At 45.4% G+C, this 21,295-nt stretch overlaps 1 protein-coding gene across 1 annotated transcript in view; it reads left to right on the top strand.

Moving 5' to 3' along the window:
- The window catches only part of BTBD11 (BTB (POZ) domain containing 11), a 330,664-nt gene that overhangs the window by 259,516 nt on the left and 49,853 nt on the right, over positions 1–21,295 (top strand). The window contains exon 6 of the mRNA XM_010853458.1: positions 19,863–20,028. Within this exon, the coding sequence (XP_010851760.1) occupies positions 19,863–20,028 (166 nt within the window). The remainder of the gene's footprint in view (positions 1–19,862; positions 20,029–21,295) is intronic.

The following is a 21,295-nucleotide window of genomic DNA, read 5'->3' as shown; positions in this document are numbered from 1 at the left end:
GTGAAGCTACAAGAGGAAGGGAGAGGGCAGTAGAAAAAAATAAGTCCACACAGAGGGAACCACATATACAAAGGCCAAGGTGGGACTGTGTGTTGGAAGAAACACAAGGAATTGAAACTAAGAACACAGGTTCAACCAGCAGTGCTCTGAGCACCTCCTGTAGGCCAGACCCTGGACCAGACATTGGATACCACAGAGAAATCTCGGCTAAACTCAGCCCAGGGAGGGTCTTTTATGCCACACCAAAGGATTTTGCCACTATTCTGTGGGAGGGAGGAGCCATCCCAGATGGTTAGGGATGAGAGTGACAGCAGTGCTTTAGAGAGAGGGGCTGGTGGTAGGGGACGTGGGCTGAGGCAGCAAGGGCCTGGAATGAAGACACTCTTACAGGGATCCAGGTGAGAGATGCTGGCAGCTGGACTGATGCAGAAGCAGTGGGTATGGAGAGATGGGGAAAGAGGCTAGAGAAGATGAAACCTGGGGACACATGTAAGGGGTGAGGGACTGAGCATTGTTGGAAATGGCCCTGGTGTGCTGTGGACAGAGGGGCCTGGGGTTAGTGTGGGTACCAAGTTGCAGTTTGGAAGATGAAAGAGTTCTGAAGGTGGTTGGTAATGGTGGTTGCATGACAATGTGAATTACTTAATGCCACAGAATTGTACACTTAAAATGTTAAAAATAGGGACTTCCATGACAGTCCAGTGGTTAAGACTCTGCGTTTCTGGTGCAGGGGGTACAGGTTCGATCACTGGTTGGGAAACTAAGATCCCACATACTGTGTGGCATGAAAAAAATTTTTGTTTAATATTAAAATTGTCAGTTTTTCTGTTACATATACTTATTATAATTTTTGAAATTAGTCCTGATGGGTTATCAAGTGAAAAAGACTATAGATAATAGTGTATGAGGTGTCGCCCTTGTGTGAAATAACATAACTGAGTATTTTCTATATCCATGTTTAGATTGTCTTTGGAAGAGTATGCATGAAACCAATAACCAGCCAAGGAGGGGAATTAGAAAACTGGGTATATTCATTTTCTCGGAGAAGGCAATGGCAGCCCACTCCAGTACTCTTGCCTGGAAAATCCCACGGACAGAGGAGCCTGGTAGGCTGCAGTCCATGGGGTCACTAAGAGTCAGACATGACTGAGTGACTTCATTTTCACTTTTCACTTTCATGCATTGGAGAAGGAAACAGCAACCCACTCCAGTGTTCTTGCCTGGAGAATCCCAGGGACGGGGGAGCCTGGTGGGCTGCCGTCTAGGGGATCGGTCAGAGTCAGACATGACTGAAGCGACTTAGCAGCAGCAGCAGCATATCCATTTTCTATGGCTCCTGAAACAAAGCACCACAGACTTGGTGACTTAAAACAACAGACATTTACTGTCTCACAGTTCTGAAGACTAGAGTCCAAAATCAAGGTGTCAGCAGGGCCATGCTCCCTCCGAAGTACCTGGAGGGGGATCCTTTCTGTTCCCTTCCAGCTTCTAGTAGCCCCGTGTTCCTTGGCTTGTGCTAGCATCACTCCAGTCTTGCCCTCCTCCTTCACATGGCTGTCTTCTCTCTGTTTCTGTGTCTAAACCTCCACCTTCCTGTAAAGGACACCAGTTAAACTGGATTAGGGCCCACCCCCAATGACTTCATGTGGGGCTTTGCCAGTGGCTCAGTGGTAAAGAATCCACCTGCCATGCAAGAGATGAGGGTTTGATCCCTGGGTCGGGAAGATGCCCTGGAGAAGGAAATGGCAACCCACTCCAGTATTCTTGCCTGGAGAATCCCCTGGACAGATGAGCCTGGTGGGCTATAGTCCATGGGGTCACAAGAACATGACTTAGTTACTAAACAACAACAATGACCTCATCTAACTTGACTGTATCTGCAAAGACTCTATTTCTAAATAAAGTTACCTTCACTTCATAGTTGTGGGTTAGGTGCTTAGGACTTCAGCATATCTCTTGGGGGTGGGGGAGACCTAATTCAGCCATCATATGGGGGAGCCAGAAATGGGAGGGAAATTTACTCCCCTGTTGTATGTGGTAGCATGTGCATGTGATAACCCTTTCCCCTCCAAAAACTTTTATATTAGAGTTTGACTCAGGTTTCTGGGGAGTGTGTAGCTAAGGACGCTATTAACAAATACAGGACACAGACAATGTCAGAGAAGTAACAGTGGGTTCAATTTTGAAAATGTTGAGTGCCAGATGCTGCCCACTTGGTTGTCCATGGAAATGAGAGAGTCTGTGTCAGGCTCCTCCATCAGAGGAAGATTGCCAGAGAATTAAGGGCTCATGTTGTCATCTTATTAGAGAAGGAGCCAAGCAGAGTGCCTAGGAGTGCAGGCCTATAGCCGGACTGCCTGGGTTCAAATCCTGGCTTGACTACTTACTCTCTGTGTGACCTTAGGCAAGTTATGCACTTCTCTGGGGTTCAATTTCTGTATCTATAAAATAGGAACCATAATATTCCCACTCTTTATCAGAAGAATTAAGTAAAATGATATAATTAAACCATTTAACACCACGTAGGAAGTAAACTGGGCTTCCCTGGTGGCTCAGCAGTAAAGAATCTGCCTGCAATGCAGGAGATGTGGGAGACATGGTTCAATTCCTGAGTCTGGAAGATTCCCTGGAGAAGGAAATGGCAACCCACTCCAGTATTCTTGCTATGAAAATCCCATGGACAGAGGAGCCTGGTGGGTTACAGTCCATAGAATCGCAACGAGTCAGACATGGCTGAGTGACTGAACACACACACAGCAGGTAAATCATGTAGCATACTCGTGTCACAGAAGATGCACATTAAATATTAGCGAATATCCTTGCTCCCCCATTGGGGACCAAGGAGGTCAGCTTCTCCTGATTACCAAAAACAATAGCCTCAACTTCCTCTAAGAGGGACGAGGAATAAATATCTTGAAGCGATGTGCTAGTGTGCCAACAAGGGATGTGGTTTGTAGCCCAGGCTGAAGGCAGGTGTGCCCTGGCCCTTCTTCTCTGGTGGCTCAGTCCCCCCTCCAAGTGCAGGAAGAAAATTGATTGGGGCTGACTGGCTTGGGGGCCACTGTCCCCACCTCAGTGATTTCCGAGTTCCTCGGGATACTCAGGTTTTATATTTTCTCTGAAGTGTGGGATTTTTGAAGACCATCATTGGATGGTATCCTGGAACTTTGACCAAAGTTGTTGATTGTCTGTTACCAGCTGTACTTGCAACCTTAGATGAAGTCACTAGCAGGAAACAACAACAGAAAGGAAGATGTATAGACAACAGATACGGCCTTTCATTGATGGGGGCTTGTCCCAAGTGGTCAGAGGTTAGGGAGGGGGCATAGAATACTCCAGAAGAAAGAGTCATAGCTCAGCCTTTATCTCAAAGAGTAGCTTCTTTCTCTCTTTAGGGCTGGGCCAGAAATCTGTTTCCTTGATTGCGGGGCCTGCCACAGAACATGGGCAGGCCCACGTTTACTGGGCACATAGTTGGAGCCCAGTAAATACTTGTTGAATGAATGAATGATACAAAGGGCTGTTACCAAGTGTGTTGCTGATACTAGACGTGACAGACAAGACTTTTCCTACCTAATTCAGATGCAAAGCAACATGGAGACAGTGGTAGGCAGGTGAGGTTCAGGCAGGGAACTCAGAAGAAAGGTCTTAACTGAGATGCTTTGGGGAGGCACGCTGGCAGACTGGTGGCCACTGAAGTCATGGGTAGGCCTGAAGCCCAGGAAAAGGACCAATGAAGAGGCGTCATCACGAGACAGAAGGTGAGGGCTCCCAGGTCCGAGAAAAGCCTGAAGAAAGTGAGGTAGCAGATGTAGGAAACTGAGATGGGGAGGGGTTGCCAGCATCCGAGGCTATCCACGGGCAGAGAAGATGCAGACCAACAGGAGGCGCCTCGGCTTGGCAGTGCGGGAGACACCAGGGCCCGAAGCAGCAGTTTGAACAGCCCAGCGTGGGCAGAAACCAGATTGTACCCGCACACAGTTTGCCAACACTTGGAATTTGTTCTGAGCTTCCAAAGTGTTGAAAGTAAAACAAACACATTTGGTGCTTACAGAAAGGCAGAAAACTAAATCTTAAATGGTATTTGGGGCTCACTTCCGACTGGGGCTTCAGATTCAGTCCGGAAGTTTGAGAGTATGTTTGACTTTCTGGGAACAGGGTTTTTTTGGGGGGGGAGGGGGTCCCCTCTTGAGTCAAATTTCTGTCCAAGATGCTTATTTTCTCATCTGCGAGCAAACCTCCCAAACTCTAGGTGAAAATGTTAGTTACACAGAAGTGTTAACTTCCCTTAGCAATAAGCCAGCCAACCAGTACTTACCATACAGCCATATCCTTATACAAAGTCCTTCATGTAAGGTCATGACAGTGGTGCTCTGGGTAACGATGAAGGAGCAGGTCCCATCCTTCAGAAAGTTTGTAGTCAACCCAGCGATTAGAGCATATGTGCCGTTTTTTCCAAAGTGAACTTGTCTTTTACAAGCTCATGGAATCACCCTATGACAGATGAGGAACCACCAGACTGGGTGATCTCCAAAGTCTTTTCGAGCTCTGTGGGTTATTCAGTTTTGTGGTCTGATTTTCTGTGTGTAAATGGTGTGACACTTTTCCCCGTGGGGGAAACTGAGGTGTGCAGAGGGTGAAAGAATGAGCAGAGCTTCAGCTCACATCTCCTCTATTGCACAGGATGACAGAGGGAACGATCATGAATTGTAGACCAGACACTGTCCTGGGTGCTTCTCACATTGTTCAGTCTCCCCTGTCTGCATGCAAGACTATTTTCCTCTTCACACCTGAGGGAACTGGGGCTCCAGGAGGCTGGGAAATCTGGCTACCATCTCATGTAGAAAGAGCCTCATCTTGGATTAGAACCAGGCCTGTCTGACTCCAAAGCCCAAGTTCTCTCCACTAAAACAGTAATTTCAAAAACAAATATCATATATTAATGCATGTATGTGGAATTTAAAAAAAAAGGTATAGATGATCTTATTTGCAAAACAGAAATAGAGACACAGACATAGAGAACAAATGCATGGACACCAAGGGAGGAAGGGAGGGTGGGATGAATTGGGAGATCGAGGCTGACATATATACACTATGGATATTAGTTATAAAATAGATAACTAACAAGAACCCACTGTATAGCTCAGGGAACTCTATTCAGTGCTCTGTGGTGACCTAAATGGGAAGGAAATCCAAAAAAGGGGGGATATATATATGTTTAGCTGATTCACTTTGCTATACAGAAGAAACTAATACAACATTGTAAGGCAACTATACTCCCATAAAAATTAGTTTTTAAGGTAACTTCAGTCAAAGAATCAGCATTGGGAAATGGGAAACAGACTTTTGAACGAGGCACACTGGTTCATCTTGGAAGGATCAGCCTCTAGCCTTAGTTCTCCTTAGAAATTTTTATGCCTGTCAGTCTCCTGTGTCAATCTACCCTGTCAGCATCATCCAAGGCCAAAGATCCCTGAGAAGTAACATAAAAATAGTCCAAGAAATATATGAAAAGAGGCTCAGCCTTCCTAGTAACCCTGGAAATGAGATCTGGAACCACACCCTACTGTGTATTTCATTCCCATTAGACTGGCGGATTTGAGAAAAGCTATAGAAGAGCACGGACTCTTAAACAGCACCAGAGGGGACTCTGAATCCACTTTCAAGTAAACTTGAAAACACATAATGCTACTCCTAGGTCTATACCCTGGAGAAACTCTCCCCTGTGTACAAAGATGTTTATAGATGCAGTGTTTGTAATAACAAAATACAGAAAAGAGAAAGGAACGAGCTTTCTACTGGAGAACAGATGAATAAATGCTGCTATGTTCATTCACAGGAATGCCAACTAGCAAAGAAAATAAATGAACTAGAGCTACATATTATTATATAAATCTCAGAGACAATATTGTGCAAAAAAAGCAAGTTGAGGCAGGATTTGGGTTTAATGCTAACATTTACATAAAGCCTACCAACATGCAAAATAGTCTACATATTAGTAGGAATTCATAAAATAGTAAAAGCGTATATATATAAAGCAAGATAGCTATGATAAATGTCAAATTCAGGGGAGGTGGTAATCTCAGGAGGGTAGAAGAGATGATGGAATCAAGATAGGTGTACAGAGGTCTTTGTATTTAAAATGCTTTATTTTTTCAGTTGGGTTGGGTAGTGGACATGTCGGGGTCATTGTACTACTATATATTTTATGTATGCCTAAAATAACCCACTAACAGTAAAAATTACTTAGCCAGTGTTTGGAACAGCACCCTCGAAGGCTGGTCCTGGGATACTAATAAGTATTATTTTAAAATTTGAAGTGGTTCAATAAATTTGGAAGACACTGGATTAAATAAAATTTAACATTTTTTAAAAAAATTCTGTCTTTAACACCCCATGTTTCTTGTCAATCCCCAAAAGAAGGTCGTCCTATTAAATTATTTTACCATAGATCAGGAGTCAGCAAGCTAGAGCTGCCTGCCACCTATTTTTGTATAAGAAGTTGTATTGGGAAATAGGCATGCCCATTTGTTTATCATTGTTTATGACTACTTTCACTACCAAGGCAGAGCTGAGTATTTGTGGCAGAGACCAAATGGCCCATGAAGCCTAAAATATTTACTCTTTGGCCCTTTACAGAAAAAAAAATGTGCAGATCTGGAGACTTACTTCCCTGGCAGTCTAGTGCTTAAGACTCCATGCTTCCACTGCAGAGGGCACAATTTTGATCCCTGGTTAGGGAACTGAGATCCTGTATGCCACATGGCATGGCCAAAAAATAGAGGGAAAAAAAATGTTTTCAATGTGCAGATCTGTTTATGGGATTGGTGTTAATAGGAATTAATTTGGGGATTGTAACAATAGAACTTTGCCCTTTACATCTCAGGAATTGGTTCATTTATTTGTGAAATTTTTTATGAAGAAGACTATCCATTCTTTCTAGAATCCCTTAGACGGTGGTGTTTCATCTTTGATCTTCAGCACCCAGTGCAATAGCCACTATATATTAGTGCTTCACTGAATTGATTTAAATTAAAGATCCATTTGTGGAATGGATTAATTAGGATATAGATTCATTAGCTGTAACATACATATGAAATGCTTGTGGCTTGGATAAAACAGGAGCTTAACATTTTCCTCATCTAACAATCAAGGCTTGGGCAGTCTGGGGTGTTATGGCAGCTCCAGGTCAGAGACCCAGGCACCCTCCCTCTTGTTGCTCTGTGATCCCTTAGGTGATACCTTTCTCTGCATAGCCCAACATGGCTGACCCTACCCACCAGGGCTATGGCTGTCGGTGGGAAGAGGGAACGTAGGATAGGGCCTGCTCCAGAGATTGCACACATCACTTCCCCTCACTCCCTATTGGTCAGCACTTAGCTGCAAGGGAACCTGGGAAATGTAGTCTTTATCTGGGCAGACATGTGCCCAGCTAAAAATTCAGGTTCTACAATTCATACATAAAAAAAAGGTAAAGGATTCTGGAGGACAGCAGTGAATCTCTGCCCAAAAAAAAGATACATTAAGGGCTTGCCAAAATCAAGAGTGACTCCTTTCTGTAAGGAAAGGCCTTATTTTCAACTCTTAAGCCGTGAGTGGGAGGAAGGAAGGCTCAAGAGGGAGGGGGTATATAAAGAATCTGCCTGCAATGCAGGAAACCTGGGTCTGATCCCTGGATTGAGAAGATCCCCTGGAGAAGGAAATGGCAACCTGCTCCACTATTCTTACCTGGAGAATTCCATGGACAGAGGAGCCTGGTGGACTACAGTCCATAGGGTGGCAAAGAGTCAGGATATGACTGAGCAGCTAACACTTTCACTTTTTTTTTTTCATGGCTGATTCACAGTTGTTGTACAGCAGAAGCCAACACAGTATTGTAAAGCAATTACCCTCCAGATAATAGAATAAAATAAGCCATGCTGCCAGAGCAAGAGACATGTAACTACGGTTCATTATTTTCTACTCAAAGTAACATGACAACATGTTCAGATATGAACACACCAGTTTGGTTTACCTACACCTGGTGTTTGAGATGTCTTTTTTCACATATTTGAACAGACCTAGAATTTCTATTTTGGCAAAGTGGGTTTTGCCACTAACTGAGCATTTACTTCTAAGGAGGAGAAAGTTTTCAGGCCCCTTGCTACATCTCACAAGGCAGAAAAGATGGGCTGGGAGGAGGATAATATGGAATCACACTTTTGTTACATTATCCACGACAGGTTTAATGAGCTGGCTCTTTAAAGTACAGAGTACTTCAATAGCAGCATTAAACAGCAAGTGGGCACAACTTTTGGACAAAGATTTCTCCGAACTTTGCAAGCATTATATGTTCCATTTGCTGCAATCATGTAATTTTTTTCTCAGAAAGGTGCACAGAGATCTCAGTGTGACTTACTTCAGCACAAAACAGTCTCAATTTGTTCGTCTTTTTGCTACCCAAAAGAAAAGGAAAAACTCCTTACTGAGGGGACTTGAAGGCTCTGAAAAGGACTTTGGCTTCCTTGGGAAAATGTGTTGAGGAGGGGGCCTGAGGGCCTCTATCCAAGTGAGGCCTAGTTCTCTGATTTGCCATTTCACGATTCATTTCTGAAGGTACCATTTTATTGTCACGCTTACAGAATCCTGTAATGAGAACTGCCTGATACATGAGATGATGCAAAAAAAAAAAAAATTGTATTTCCCTCCACCAGGGTTTCTCAGCCTCAGCACTGTTAACATCTTGGGCTGAATCACTGTTGGGGCATCATCCTGTGTATTGTAGAATGTTTAGTGGCATCTTTCACTTCTACTTGCTAGATGCCAGTAGCACCTTCCTAGTTGGGACAGCCAGAAATGTTTCCAGACATTGCCAGATGTCCCCTGGGAGACAAAATCACCCTTGTTTGAGGTACCTGCAACACCTAAAGGTATCCATAGGAAGACTTGCTAAATGACCTTAGAAGACATGAATTCTGCTCCTAAATACATCTAGTGTGAAAGTGAAAATGTTAGTCGTTTAGACGTGTCTGACTCTCTGCGACCCGGTGGACCCCGCCGAGCTCCTCTGTCCATGCGATTTCCCAGACAAGAATACTGGAGTGGGTTGCCTTTCCCTTCTCCAAGCAATCTCCCTATGACCCCTAGAAATTAGTGAAATCTCCTCAGGCTTCCAGTTTCCTTAGGAAGATAAGGTATTGAGCTGAGTGCTGTCCTTTAGCACTGACCTTCTGGGATTCCGTAGGTCAGAAGCTATAACCTTGGGTCTAGAATTTGACTTGAAGGAAAGAACAATTTGGGGGGAGAATTTTCAGTGAGGGACACAGCATGCATGCAGGCAAGAAAGAGGTAGGGAAATGTGTGTATGGAGTGGGAAGCAGGCCTCGTGGCTGGGACAGTGAGAAGGAAGAAATGATTGGGAGGTGGGGAACGTTCCAGAGGGACAGCCACAGCACAACCTTGAATTTGAAGGCTGTGATTAGGAATTTATATTTCTTTGGCACCCAGCCCAGGACTTGGCATCTAGTAGGTACCCAGGCAGCATTTGAATAGAATCAGAAGAACTTGGGAGGCCTTTGGTAGCACAGAGAGACAGGGGAGTATGGTGGTAAGAGCAGGGCTCCAGCAACAGCCTGCCTGGTTCAAATCTCAGTTCCGCTTACTACTTTCAGGCTCTGTGACCTGGGGCAATTTTCTTAGCCTCTCTGTGCTGCAGTTTCTTCTTCTGAACAACAAAGATAAATTTTCTAGGGTTAAAGTAAGGATTAGATAAGTTCATATTTGTGAATGAGTATATTTGTGGATGTGTGCATGCACATATATATGTGTGTATATGTATATAACGGGGTTTCCCTGGTGGCTCAATGGTAAAGAATCTGCCTGCAATGCAGGAGACTCAGGTTCGATCCCTGGGTCAGGAAGATTCCCTGGAGGAGGAAAGGGCAACCTGCTCTAGTATTCTTGCCTGAAAAATCCCATGGATCCTGGCGGGATGCCATCCATGGGATCACAAAGAGTCAGACATGACTGAGCACATACACACATATGCATGTAACAAAATATGTTTATTGAAAGCATATATATATAATAAAATATATATATTAAAATTAGAACAATTCCTTATACACAATAAGTACTGTATGAGTTTGTTATTATTATATCACTATTATTGTTTGAAAACCAATAAAATATTTTTAGTATGCCTGAAATACTAAATACTGCTTGAAATATAATAGGTGATTATAATTCATTCTGAATGAATGAATTAACCAAGATTTTGTAAAATATTGGCTTCTTCATACCCATCTATGATACTAGAATTTATTCCATACCAACCTTCCCTAGTCCATAGTCCAAACTCAGACATCCCAGAACCAGGCAAGGAACACCAATAAGTGGACTCGACTGGAAATGAGACAAGAACGAGGCATGTATATGCCTCACATCAAAGTTTTCCAGCTGTTTTCAAACCTTGTGCTGGTGAGCAACATGGGTGTTAGGAATGCACTGACCTATAGTTTGCCCCTCTGCTCCTAGGCCAGGCATCTCTCCCTCCTTCCTAAAATTCCCTTCCAGGCAGAGACAGAGGGTGGCTTTCCTTGTGGCTCTTCGAGGACCACTGGGCTGTTTTTGAATAAAAGTGTAAACTGGCAAATTCTTGGACTTGTTTCCTCCCAGGTTGGCCTCATCCAGCGCCCAGTAAGCTGGGAAACTAGATGCGTTTCTCTCCCAGGAGACCCTCTTGGCTGCAGTAATAAGTATTTGCATGAAATAAAAGCAAAAACTGAGAATTAAAATGTCAGGATGGAGTCAGGGAGAAAAGCTGTCGCCCAGTAAATAGTGGTATATGAGCACCAGAAAACCCATCAAAAACTCAAAGAATGTCCATGCTTGGAGGCACAAGAGCTTGACTAACTCAACACCCCCATTTTATACACAAGGAAACTGAAGCTGTCAGTGGGGGCGAGGAAAGACCTGCCTTGGGACTGGAGGATTGTTCAGTTGGAGGATGGGGAAGGGGGACCGAGATTCCAGATGGCCTGATTAAATCCCTAGAAAGAGGACCTGCAATTATAACATAATAGTGTCGTATTAAGTATGCATCCCATGTATTGGGCAATTATGGTCACACACTGTGCTGAGCAGTTCAAAAGTATCATGTTTAATCCTCCTTGAAGATAGAGACAGTGAGTACTGTTGCTGTCACGCCTGCTTTGCAGAGTGTAACAGACAGAGGCTGTAATGGACAGAGGCTGAGGGAGGTTAAGCTCCCCACCCCCAGTAGCAAGGAAGAAGCCAGACAGGGATGTGGAGTCTGGTGCTGGGCCCTGGGCTCCGCTTCCTGCGTTGTTTCAGAGGTTTGGCGTCGGTCGCTCAGACTTGAGCCTCAGTTTCCTTGCCAGTATTACGGGAATAATGATAGCAACAGTTCCTTCAAGGAGAGACTCCTTTGAAGTGGTGGGTGCTGTACTTCGCACAGCACCTGGTACATAATGAGCATGCAGGAAGCGTAGCTTCTTTTTAATTATCACTGATGAGGAGGTCATGGTTGTGAGAACTGTGTAGGCCTTTGGGGGTACAGGTCCCAGGGTTATGGGGAGTCCCTTTGGAAACCCAGTGGTTGCCAGCACATCACTAAGAACTGGACAGTGTAAGACTAGTCAGTAGGACCAACTCTGGATCCAGACTGCTTGAGTTCAAACCCTGACTCCGCCTTGTCAGCTGTGTGACAATGAACAAGTTAATTAACCACTCTGTGCCTCATTTTCCTCATCTGTAAGACAGGTTCATGATAACAGTAATGCCTTTCTCATAGGGTTTATTGAGGCTTCCCAGGTGGCTCAGACTGTAAAGAGTCTGCCTGCAGTGCGGGAGACCCGGGTTTGATCCCTGGGTTGGGAAGATCCCCTGGAGAAGGAAATGGCAAGCCACTCCAGTATTCTTGCCTGGAAAATCTCATGGATGGAGGAACCTGGCAAGCTATATTCCATGGGGTCACAAAGAGTCAGACATGACTAAGCGACTTCAATCATAGGGTTATCATGAGAGTTAAACAAGTGAATATTTGTAAAAAAAATTTATGATATGCCTGGTCCATGGTCGTTGCTTTCTAAGTCTTTGTTAGATGAGTAAAGCATGTAATGTTAGTGTCCCTATTTTACGCAGGAGAAACACAAAGGAGATTAAGTCACTTGTGCAGCGTTACCAGTGAGTGAGGGCAGAGCCAAGCGGTAAACCCAGGCAGTCTGGCTTCTGAGCCCACAGCCTAGGGAATTTAGCAGCGTTCCACTGGAGCTCAGGGAACCTGGAAGCTGCCGGATACCGGATTGGTCCTAGGGATGGAGGAGGTGAAGGGGTCTGGGAGCCTGGCTGGGTAGGCCGACCGCATCCTGAGAGGTTCTGCCTTTTCTTGCTATTGAACTGTTCCAGAAACTGTGCTTTCGTCGAATGTGACTCCCATCCCTCCTCCCTGCCCAGCCGTTGTCATCACTTCCAGTTTGCCTGCAGAAGCACACAGGACAGGAATGGCAGCCCTTCTTGGGGCAGGTTTCCCCACTAGGAAAAGGGCTGCCTTTATTCTGGTAGAGTTTGTTAGATACAGTGTCTAATGTGAGGCCTTAAGAAGTGCTATTCCTAAAATGTTCTTTAGTCTCCATGTCTGTGAATCTGCTTCTTTGAAATATAGTGTGTTTTCTGTAGTCTACACCTCGCTTTGTGATTTGTAATAATGATTATGAGATCTCTCACATTTAATGAGTGCTGTGTGCTAAGCTCTGTTCTCTTCCACACACTGTACATGGATTATCTCATTTAATCCCCACCCAAAATCCTACAAGGAATGTATTATTACTAAAAGCTCATTTTACAGATGAGAAAACTGAACAACACAGAGGTTAAATAACTTGCCCTGTGATCAAGAAGCTGCTAAATAGTAGAGCTGGGAAAAACCAGAGGTCATGCTCGGAACCTCTATGCTAGCGTTAAAACTAATAAATGAATAAAATGTGTCTGAGGCTTCACCAGCTTCAATCTGTCAGTTGGAGTGCATCAAGGGGGAAAAAAAAAGATATCAGCAGAATGTATCAGCTCTGGCCTCAATACCGCCTCCTTCCCAGAGGAGAAAAGGCAGTGCAATTAACTGCAGTCCTCAGGCCTGCAGGCCTCCTGGAAAACATCTTTCTAAAGTCATGTTCCTGAAGTGGTAGGAAATACCGAAAATAGTCTCTTGGGGCCGGGGCCCTTGAGAAATCAGAGAAATTGACCACCTTGGTAGCTGACCTCTTACTTAAACTGATCAGATTTTGTACGGCATCACTGAAAGTCACTCAAAGGGAAAACCACAGGGTTGATTACCTTCTGGTAAAGCCCCAGGCGACTGACTTAGTAGACTTCTGCGTAAATAAATTCTGCACGTGGACAGGCACGCACATTTGTCCAGGCCACAGGGGGACCTGCTGGTCCTTCTAAGACCAATCCCTCAAGACTTTCCAGAAAGAGTAAATGGAGCTCTGAGTCGTGTGTACAGGAATGCTGCAGGAACTAAGATTTTGCAGAGTTAAAATTTCTAACAAACCCAGTTGAACAGAAAGTCGTGTTTTCATAGACCTTTATGGCAATTGTTTCTTACCTGCTTCAGTTTGCCTGCCTGCATGGGCTAGCAGAATTCAGTAACCAAAACAATTACTTATTTTGCATGACCAAGGGATTCTTGATGAACAGGCAGTTCCTGGGATCTGTTCTCAAGAACGAATGGTGGTTCATGCATGGATCACCCATCAGTTAGTGCCATGAGGCTTCAGGCACTGTTGGGGATACAACAGATAACAGGATAAATGCGGTCCTACCCTCAGGAAGTTGACCTGCTCAAAGGGGAATGGATAGTTAGGGAGTTTGGGATGGACAGGTACACACTGCTGTATTTAAAATGGATAACCAACAAGGACCTCCTGTATAGTACAGGGAACTCTGCTCAATGTTATGTGGCAGCCCAGATGAGAGGGGAATTTGAGGGAGAATGGTGGTAGTGGTGGCGATTTAGTCTCTAAGTCCTGTCCAACTCTGAGACCCCATGGACTGTAGCCCACCAGGCTCCTCTGTCCATGAGATTTTCCAGGCAAGAATACTGGAGTGGACTGCCATTTCCTTCTTCAAGGGATCTTCCCCAGCCTGAGTCTCCTGCACTGCAGGGGGATTCTTTACCAACTCAACCACCAGGGAAGCCCTTGGGAAAGAATGGATATATGTATATGTATGACTGGGTCCCTTTGCTGTCCACCTGAAACTATCACAACTTTGTTAATCAGCTATTGTTGTTGTTGTTTAGTCACTGAGTCATGTTCAACTCTTTTTCGATCCTATGGACTATAGCCCCCCAGGCTCCTCTGTCCATGGAATTTCCTAGGCAAGAATACTGGAGTGGGTTGCCATTTCCTTCTCCAGGGCATCTTCCTGAGCCAAGGATGGAACCCATGTCTCCTGCATTGGCAGGTGGATTCTTTTACCCCTGAGCCACCAGGAAAGTCCATAGCATCTATTCTCCATTATAAAATAAAAAGTTTTTTTAAAAAGTGTGCCAGGGACTCTTCTGGTGGTCCAGTGGTTAAGACTCCACTTCTAATGCAGGGGGCATGGGTTTGATCTCTGGTCAGAAGATCCCACATGCCGCACAGAGTGGCCAAAAAAAATTAATTTAAAAAGTGTGCAAAAAAAAAAAAAAAAGCTTTTTAAAAAGTGAAAAAGTATATCAATAAAATAGTCAGAGGCTGTGAAAAGTGCTAACAAGGATACAGATGAAACTGGCCTGGAGCTGAGGTGTATAAAGATAGGAGAGAAATTTGCCTTCCTTTAGATGGTCAATGAAGATGTCCTTTGGACAGGACATCCAAGCTCACACTTGAGAAGCAAGAAGGATCCAGGCCTGCAAAGAGCCAGGGGAAGGGCATTCTAGCGAGAGGGAACTATGCAAGTAATGTCCTCGAGGTGGGAAGGACCTTGGCCAGTTGAAGGGACAGATGAGAGAGACGAGTTGCTAGTGAGAATGAAGGCAGAAGGAGAATGTTGGAGAGCAGGTCAGGGCCAGCACCCCATAGCCTGGCAGGTCATGCATGGGGAGCTGGAGTCTATTCTCAGTACATGGGAAGGCATTGAAAGATGTTAAGCAGAGGCAGAACATGGTCCTTTAGACATTTTTTTAATTAATTTTTTGGCCCCACCCTGCAGCCTGTGGGATCTGAGTTCCCTAACCAGGCATTGAACCCTTACCCTTGGCAATGAAAATGCCAGAATCCTAACCACTGGCCCACCAAGGAATTGCCCCATAGAGGTTTTAAGCTCACTCTCAACTTGTGTGAGAAACTGGTTCAGATAAAGAGAAGAATGAAAGTGCTTTTGTGTGTGTGTGACAAATTAAATCACATGGAAAACTTTTACTAAAATATTTCAAAAGACGACTTTCCAAAATATAAAAACCTGAATAACTGTCCCTTTCCAGTCCTCCCGTGCTAATGACCCAAGCCAAAGCTCTGTCATATTCTGAGCCTGAAAGATGCATTCTTACATCTGTGCTTGGTGCTCGACAGTCCTTGTTTGTCAGCAAGTGTCTAGAATATCACAGACCTGAGATTTAAAAATATGCCCAGACCTGAAAAGACTCTGTCTTACAAGCACTTTCCTAGAACTGAAGTTACGACCTCTAAGCAAGAGATGCTGGTGTTTAGAACCAGGGTATGAGCCGTGGAGGTGAAGGGAAGTGAGCGGATTTGGGGTCTGAGATTTGAGTGGCAGCATTAACAGCTGATGGGATGGATATGGGAATGAGAGGAGGTTCCAGCCAGAGCGCTGGGGTGGGCAATGGTGCCTTTTATGGGGGTGGGATGACAGGAGGACGAGGATGGAGAGTGGGTGTGGACAAATGTTCATACAAAGTTCCATCTGGGACATGCTCAGTTTGAGGGTCTGAAAGCCACTGAAGCTGTTTGGTCCAGTAGGCAGTTGTATGTGTGAGCATGCCAGCATGACAGAGAAGTGCCAGCGTCCGGGTGAGGGCTCACAGATCAGCCTGGTCAACTCCCGACTTGTCACTTACCAGCTCTATGACTTGGGCAGTTTCCTCATCTCTGGAACAGGGCCCCCAAGAGGACCTTCATTGTCATGCTGGTTGTATAAGTTAATACATGGAAAGAGCTTAGATTTCAATAGTAAGTATTCAATAAATGTTGGCTCCCTGTAATAACAATTATCCTCCTCATCATCTTAGCGACAGTAATTTTCTTGCCATTTCTCTCTTTCTAATTAAAATCAAGGACCTCTGTAGCTGGTAAACACTTCTCCTAATGTTCCTGGAATTATTGCTTTACCAGCCTGGGAGCTCCCTGAACATGGGGTGGTGTCTGTGTCTTTCCATAAGCGCCCCTCCCGGTGCCCACTCACAGGACGCACCTCAGTAACCTTCATCCAGTCTCGTAGAACTTAGCTTGATTCCAAAAACAAAAAACGATGCTTATTTAAGAAAGGCAATCAGGCATTGAGGAGAGCAGAAGGGCCTCAGATACAGACAGGAGAGGAAATTGCAAATTCAGTGATGGTGACAATTCACAGCATCTTTGCTCCCCAAGATTTCACAATGCAACCTCTTCCAGAGTTGGACAGTGGTCTGTTACAAGAAAGATTTCCTTACCACTAGTCAGATCAGATACCCCCTCCCTGAGATATGCACACACATCCCCCTCAGGGCTCCAGATACCTCAGTATAGCACCTGCAGGCCCCACCTCTCCCTTTCTGGAGGCTTCTGTGATGTGTGCCCCAGGATCTAGCCCTCTTCTCTCTGTCCTGTTCATTTTGGCCAAAGTGTCTGCCTTAATCAATGTGTGGAGAACATGTGTCCCTTAAATAAAGCCCACTACCACACCAAGCACCACCCCTCCCTCTGTCTACACTTTGGTGGGGTCCATGATCTCATTTCCTGTTCTTTTCAAGTCATGGCACGTGGCTCTACCCTTGCCCAGATTTCTTTTTAAAGTTCAATTTGCTCAGTATTTGCAAGAGTATTTTTATTTGCTGACTCTGGCCACGTTAGCTATAAGAATCCCAGGTCCAAATTCCCATGAACTGGACTAAGACACCCTAGCGCACAGCCACATTCTGTGCCCTAGAATTTCTCATCGTGGGTGCTGATGCCATGGCCTAAAGTCAGACTTGGCATCTTCAGCCCTTCCCCACCCACACCTGGGGAGCTCTCGGGCTTCCCTGGAAAGTCTTCCAACCAGGGTGGTCTTGGCTCCCCTACCTGCGGTGAAAAAGTCTTAATCTTGGAGTCCAGAGTCTGGGTCCAAGTGCAATACCTTTCTTAGTTCTTCCCAGGGCTCTTGTACAGATAGGCCCTTGGAGGCCTGGCGTGACGCCCAGTCCCTGAGGCCTGTGTGCAAATTACCCCAGGTCTAATCTAGCTTCCTTTCTCTGGACTCCATCTTCACTGCATCAGCTCCCTCTGGTGGCCAGAAGCAAACTCCTAGTGTCCTCTAAGATCCCTACCATCACCTATGACTGGGTTCCTATTTCAGGACAGCCTTCCTCCAAGGTTCCTTTGCCAGCTGAAATGAGGGATAGATCAGGAACCCGGTGAAAGGCCAAGGGCACACCCATCTCGGTCGATTCCTAGGACTCCCTCTGCTCTTCATCCCCCAGGTTCTTTCCCCCAGGTCCTAGCCCTACTGAGGAGCCTTAGTGCCACAAACTCTCAGAACAATACTTCCTCTCATTTCCCCCAAGAATAAAAACCAAAGTTCCCTGGCAAACTTAACCATTCCTCTTGCCACAAAGTGGGTTAGTTAGAGGCAGGACTAGAACCAGGAATTCTAAACCCCTGGCTCCTTTCCTGAGTATCCGCCCCCAGAATCAGCAAGGAGCAGGAATATGAAGGGGTCCGTGCCAGCGCTGACTCCCGCTGATGCAGGGCATGGAATTCACCAGCCTCGGGACAAGGGCCATCATCTGAGAAATGGGTGCCTGCTCATAGAGAAGACAAAACCCTCGTCCTCTGCTCCTCCCAGCCTGCACTCAGCCTTTGTCACTTCCTGCTTGAGCAGTGACTTCTTCCCATCCAGCTGGTTCTTTTAGCACTAACACATCTCTCCACCTCTAGGGCCAGCTCCCCTCAAATTCATCCTCCACTCTCTCCCAGAGTTGGCCCTCCAACCATATCACTCCCGTGCTTGCTTAGAAACCTTCAGTGGCTCTTAAGGATAGTCTTAGGATTAAGTAAAGTGCCCCTCCCTCAGCTCCTGGGCTCCAGTTAGCTCCTGTAGCCCACCACATCTCATGTCTACACCTTTACTCAGACAAGACCTGCTCCAGGTTCTCCTACACTCTGTCCTTCTCTCTCCTTATGTAAACACATCTCTCTCCTTATTTAAAACACATCTCAAGGCACCCCCCAGGAAGCCTTGCTGGATCCCCTCGGTTCTGTTTGGTGCGCGTCTCTGATCACCTGTCACCGCAGTCACCACGAGGCACCCCGGTGACCAGGGCCTGTGCCCTCTGCCCTTCCGGACCTTGTGCACCTCTTGCAAACAGGCACTCAGTAAATGCTTGGTCATTTGATTTGATAATTCACCATGAGAAGAAGGTGACATCCTTTACAAGTAGAATTTGTACGCCTTTCTCGAATCCCTGACTCTCCTCCCTACACTTCCCTAAGCTGGCTCCCCGTGCCTCACTGGCTCGATTACTTTCTGGTGCATATTGCCACTAGGACTCTTATTTCATCTTGCCAGATTTCTGCCATGCTTCCACTTTGGAAGTAGAGACTCCAGGCCTTCCGTGTCCATTCAGCTAACATTTTTAATACCTCCACATACTGTGTGCTGTCTGGACCAGATGCAGAGACTTGTTAGACAGGGTATCTGCTCTCAAAAGTCCCCAGGCTGGAGGAGAATTTAAACAAGGAAAGAGGCAAATAGTATGAGTTGTGGTGAGGGGACAGGGTGACACAGCAGGTACCCAGGCCAGCTCTCCACAGACTGCCCTGGGCTCGCATCCCAGCTCCACTGCTTATCGGCTCTGTAGCCTTGGGTGAGTCCTATATCTGTGTCTGTTTCCCATGGTTAAAGGCGCAGGTGCTTCCCTTTTGGGGTTATGTGGGGAGTAAACGAATTAACTCATGTAAAGACTATACCAGAGAGCCTGCTGCTAAGTCACTTCAGTCGTGTCCAACTCTGTGTGACCCCATAGACGGTAGCCCACCAGGCTCCCCTGTCCCTGGGATTCTCCAGGTAAGAACACTGGAGTGGGTTGCCATTTCCTTCTCCAATGCATGAAAGTGAAAAGTGAAAGGGAAGTGGCTCAGTCGTGTCAGACTCTTCGAGACCCCATGGACTGCAGCCTACCAGGCTCCTCTGTCTATAGGGTTTTCCAGGCAAGAGTACTGGAGTGGGGTGCCATTGCCTTCTCCAATACTAGAGAGCCTAGCCTAGAGTATACAATCAGTAAATATTAGCCATGATTATTCTTAGCTCAGTATGCTGTGGGAGCAGAGGAGAGACAAGGCTAAGCATCAGTTACAAAGCAGGAAGGATCAAGAGATATCCGTATTCTAAATGGAGCCTGTGTGTGTGTGCTAAGTCGCTTCAGTTGTGTCTGACTCTTTGCAACCCTGTGGACTGTAGCCCACCACTGTAGCCCACCAGGCTCTTCTGTCCATGGGTTTCTCCAAGCAAGAATACAGGAGTGAGTTGCCATGCCCTTATCCAGGAACTGGAGCCTAGAAATGAGCAATTGACATGAACAGCAAATGAAAAGTCTCCTTGGTGGTTCCTAACTCTGTGCTCTCCAAGGAACAACCCTGATGAAGCCACGGCACCCAACTGACAATCTCTTCCTTCCTTAGGGCTGACGACTGCTTTTGCGCTTCTCGGAAGCTGGACGCAGTGGCCATCGAAGCCAAGTTTAAGCAGGACCTGGGTTTCCGGATGCTGAACTGTGGGCGGACAGACCTGGTGAAGCAGGCAGTGTCTCTCCTGGGGCCCGATGGGATCAACACCATGAGCGAACAGGTATGGGCCCTCCCAATGTCTGAATAGCCACCCCGCCTCCACCATACGCCCCGCCCTAGGGCAAGAGGGAAACAGCAGGCACTGAATAGAGGCTCCCTCTACTGGTGATGAAAAGTGATTTTTTGTTGTTGTTGTTCCTATTGGTTTTTTTCCCTTAGTTTTTATTTTTTAAGTTTTTAAAATATCTTACAAAAGTATCCTTGTTCATCCTTATAGAAGTTTCACGTGATCATTGCAGCTGAAATGGAAAATAGAGAAAAATAGACTTATTCCAGAAAGGAAATAATGCCATCATCCAAATAACTATCATTTATATTTAGCATGTATCCTTCAAGTCCTTTTTCCGGCATGGTTAAAATTAGTTCTCTGCCGGCCTCTTAGTGCATCATGGAACTAATCCAAGCAGATTTTCACCAAACTTTCAGGATATGTTTAAGATACACAAAAGTCATTCTGAAGGACCCTAGGAGATGCCTCAGAATTAGTCAGCCACCTCCCAAACCCCTAAAAGTGACGTCCAGAGAGCTTGTGTGTCTATTGGGGAGATGTCCCCGTGTGGGTGAAAGATGTCATGCGTGGAGAAAACAAACAGCAGCTTTCAATGTTAGCCCCAGATGGAAAATCACAAGACAGATGGAGCTGTTTCTCACATGAGCAGCTCATGCAGCAAGTTCCAGAGATGGGATATTAGCTAGTAATTTTTTTTGAGCAACACCAATGGAGCCCTAATACACACACACACATTATTTTTTTTAAAAAAACAGGGATTTATTATATTTTTTCTTTTTTTCAGTATTTTATATTTAAGATACTTCATAATATCATTAAATATTCTCTTTAAAATCACTTCAAATGGATACATTGGCTCAGATGGTAAAGAATCTGCCTGCAATGTGGGCCAACTGGGTTCGATCCCTGGGTCGGGAAGATCCCCTGGAGAAGAAAATGCCAAGGCACTCCAGTATTCTTGCCCGGAGAATTCCATGGACAGAGAAGCCTGGGGGGCTACAGTCCATGGGGTCGCAAAGAGTCAGACACGAATGAGCAACTAACAAAGTGGTCATATTATTTGTTCAGTTAAACATAGTTCAGTTGTTGGATTGTTTGAAATTACTTAAATCAATAGTACTGAGAGAGATATACTCACTACTCAAGTCTTTGCTCAAATCTGATTATTTCATTAGAGAAATTTTTTAAAGTGGAAATAGTTGCTCAAATGCATCAATTTATCTTAAGGTCTTCAATCTCAAATTACTTCCTCAGGGAC

This window comes from Bison bison, unplaced genomic scaffold (assembly GCF_000754665.1).
Source record: "Bison bison bison isolate TAMUID 2011002044 unplaced genomic scaffold, Bison_UMD1.0 scf7180017864327, whole genome shotgun sequence".
Taxonomy (NCBI): Eukaryota; Metazoa; Chordata; class Mammalia; order Artiodactyla; family Bovidae; genus Bison; species Bison bison.
This window is presented reverse-complemented; position numbering and strand designations above follow the sequence as displayed.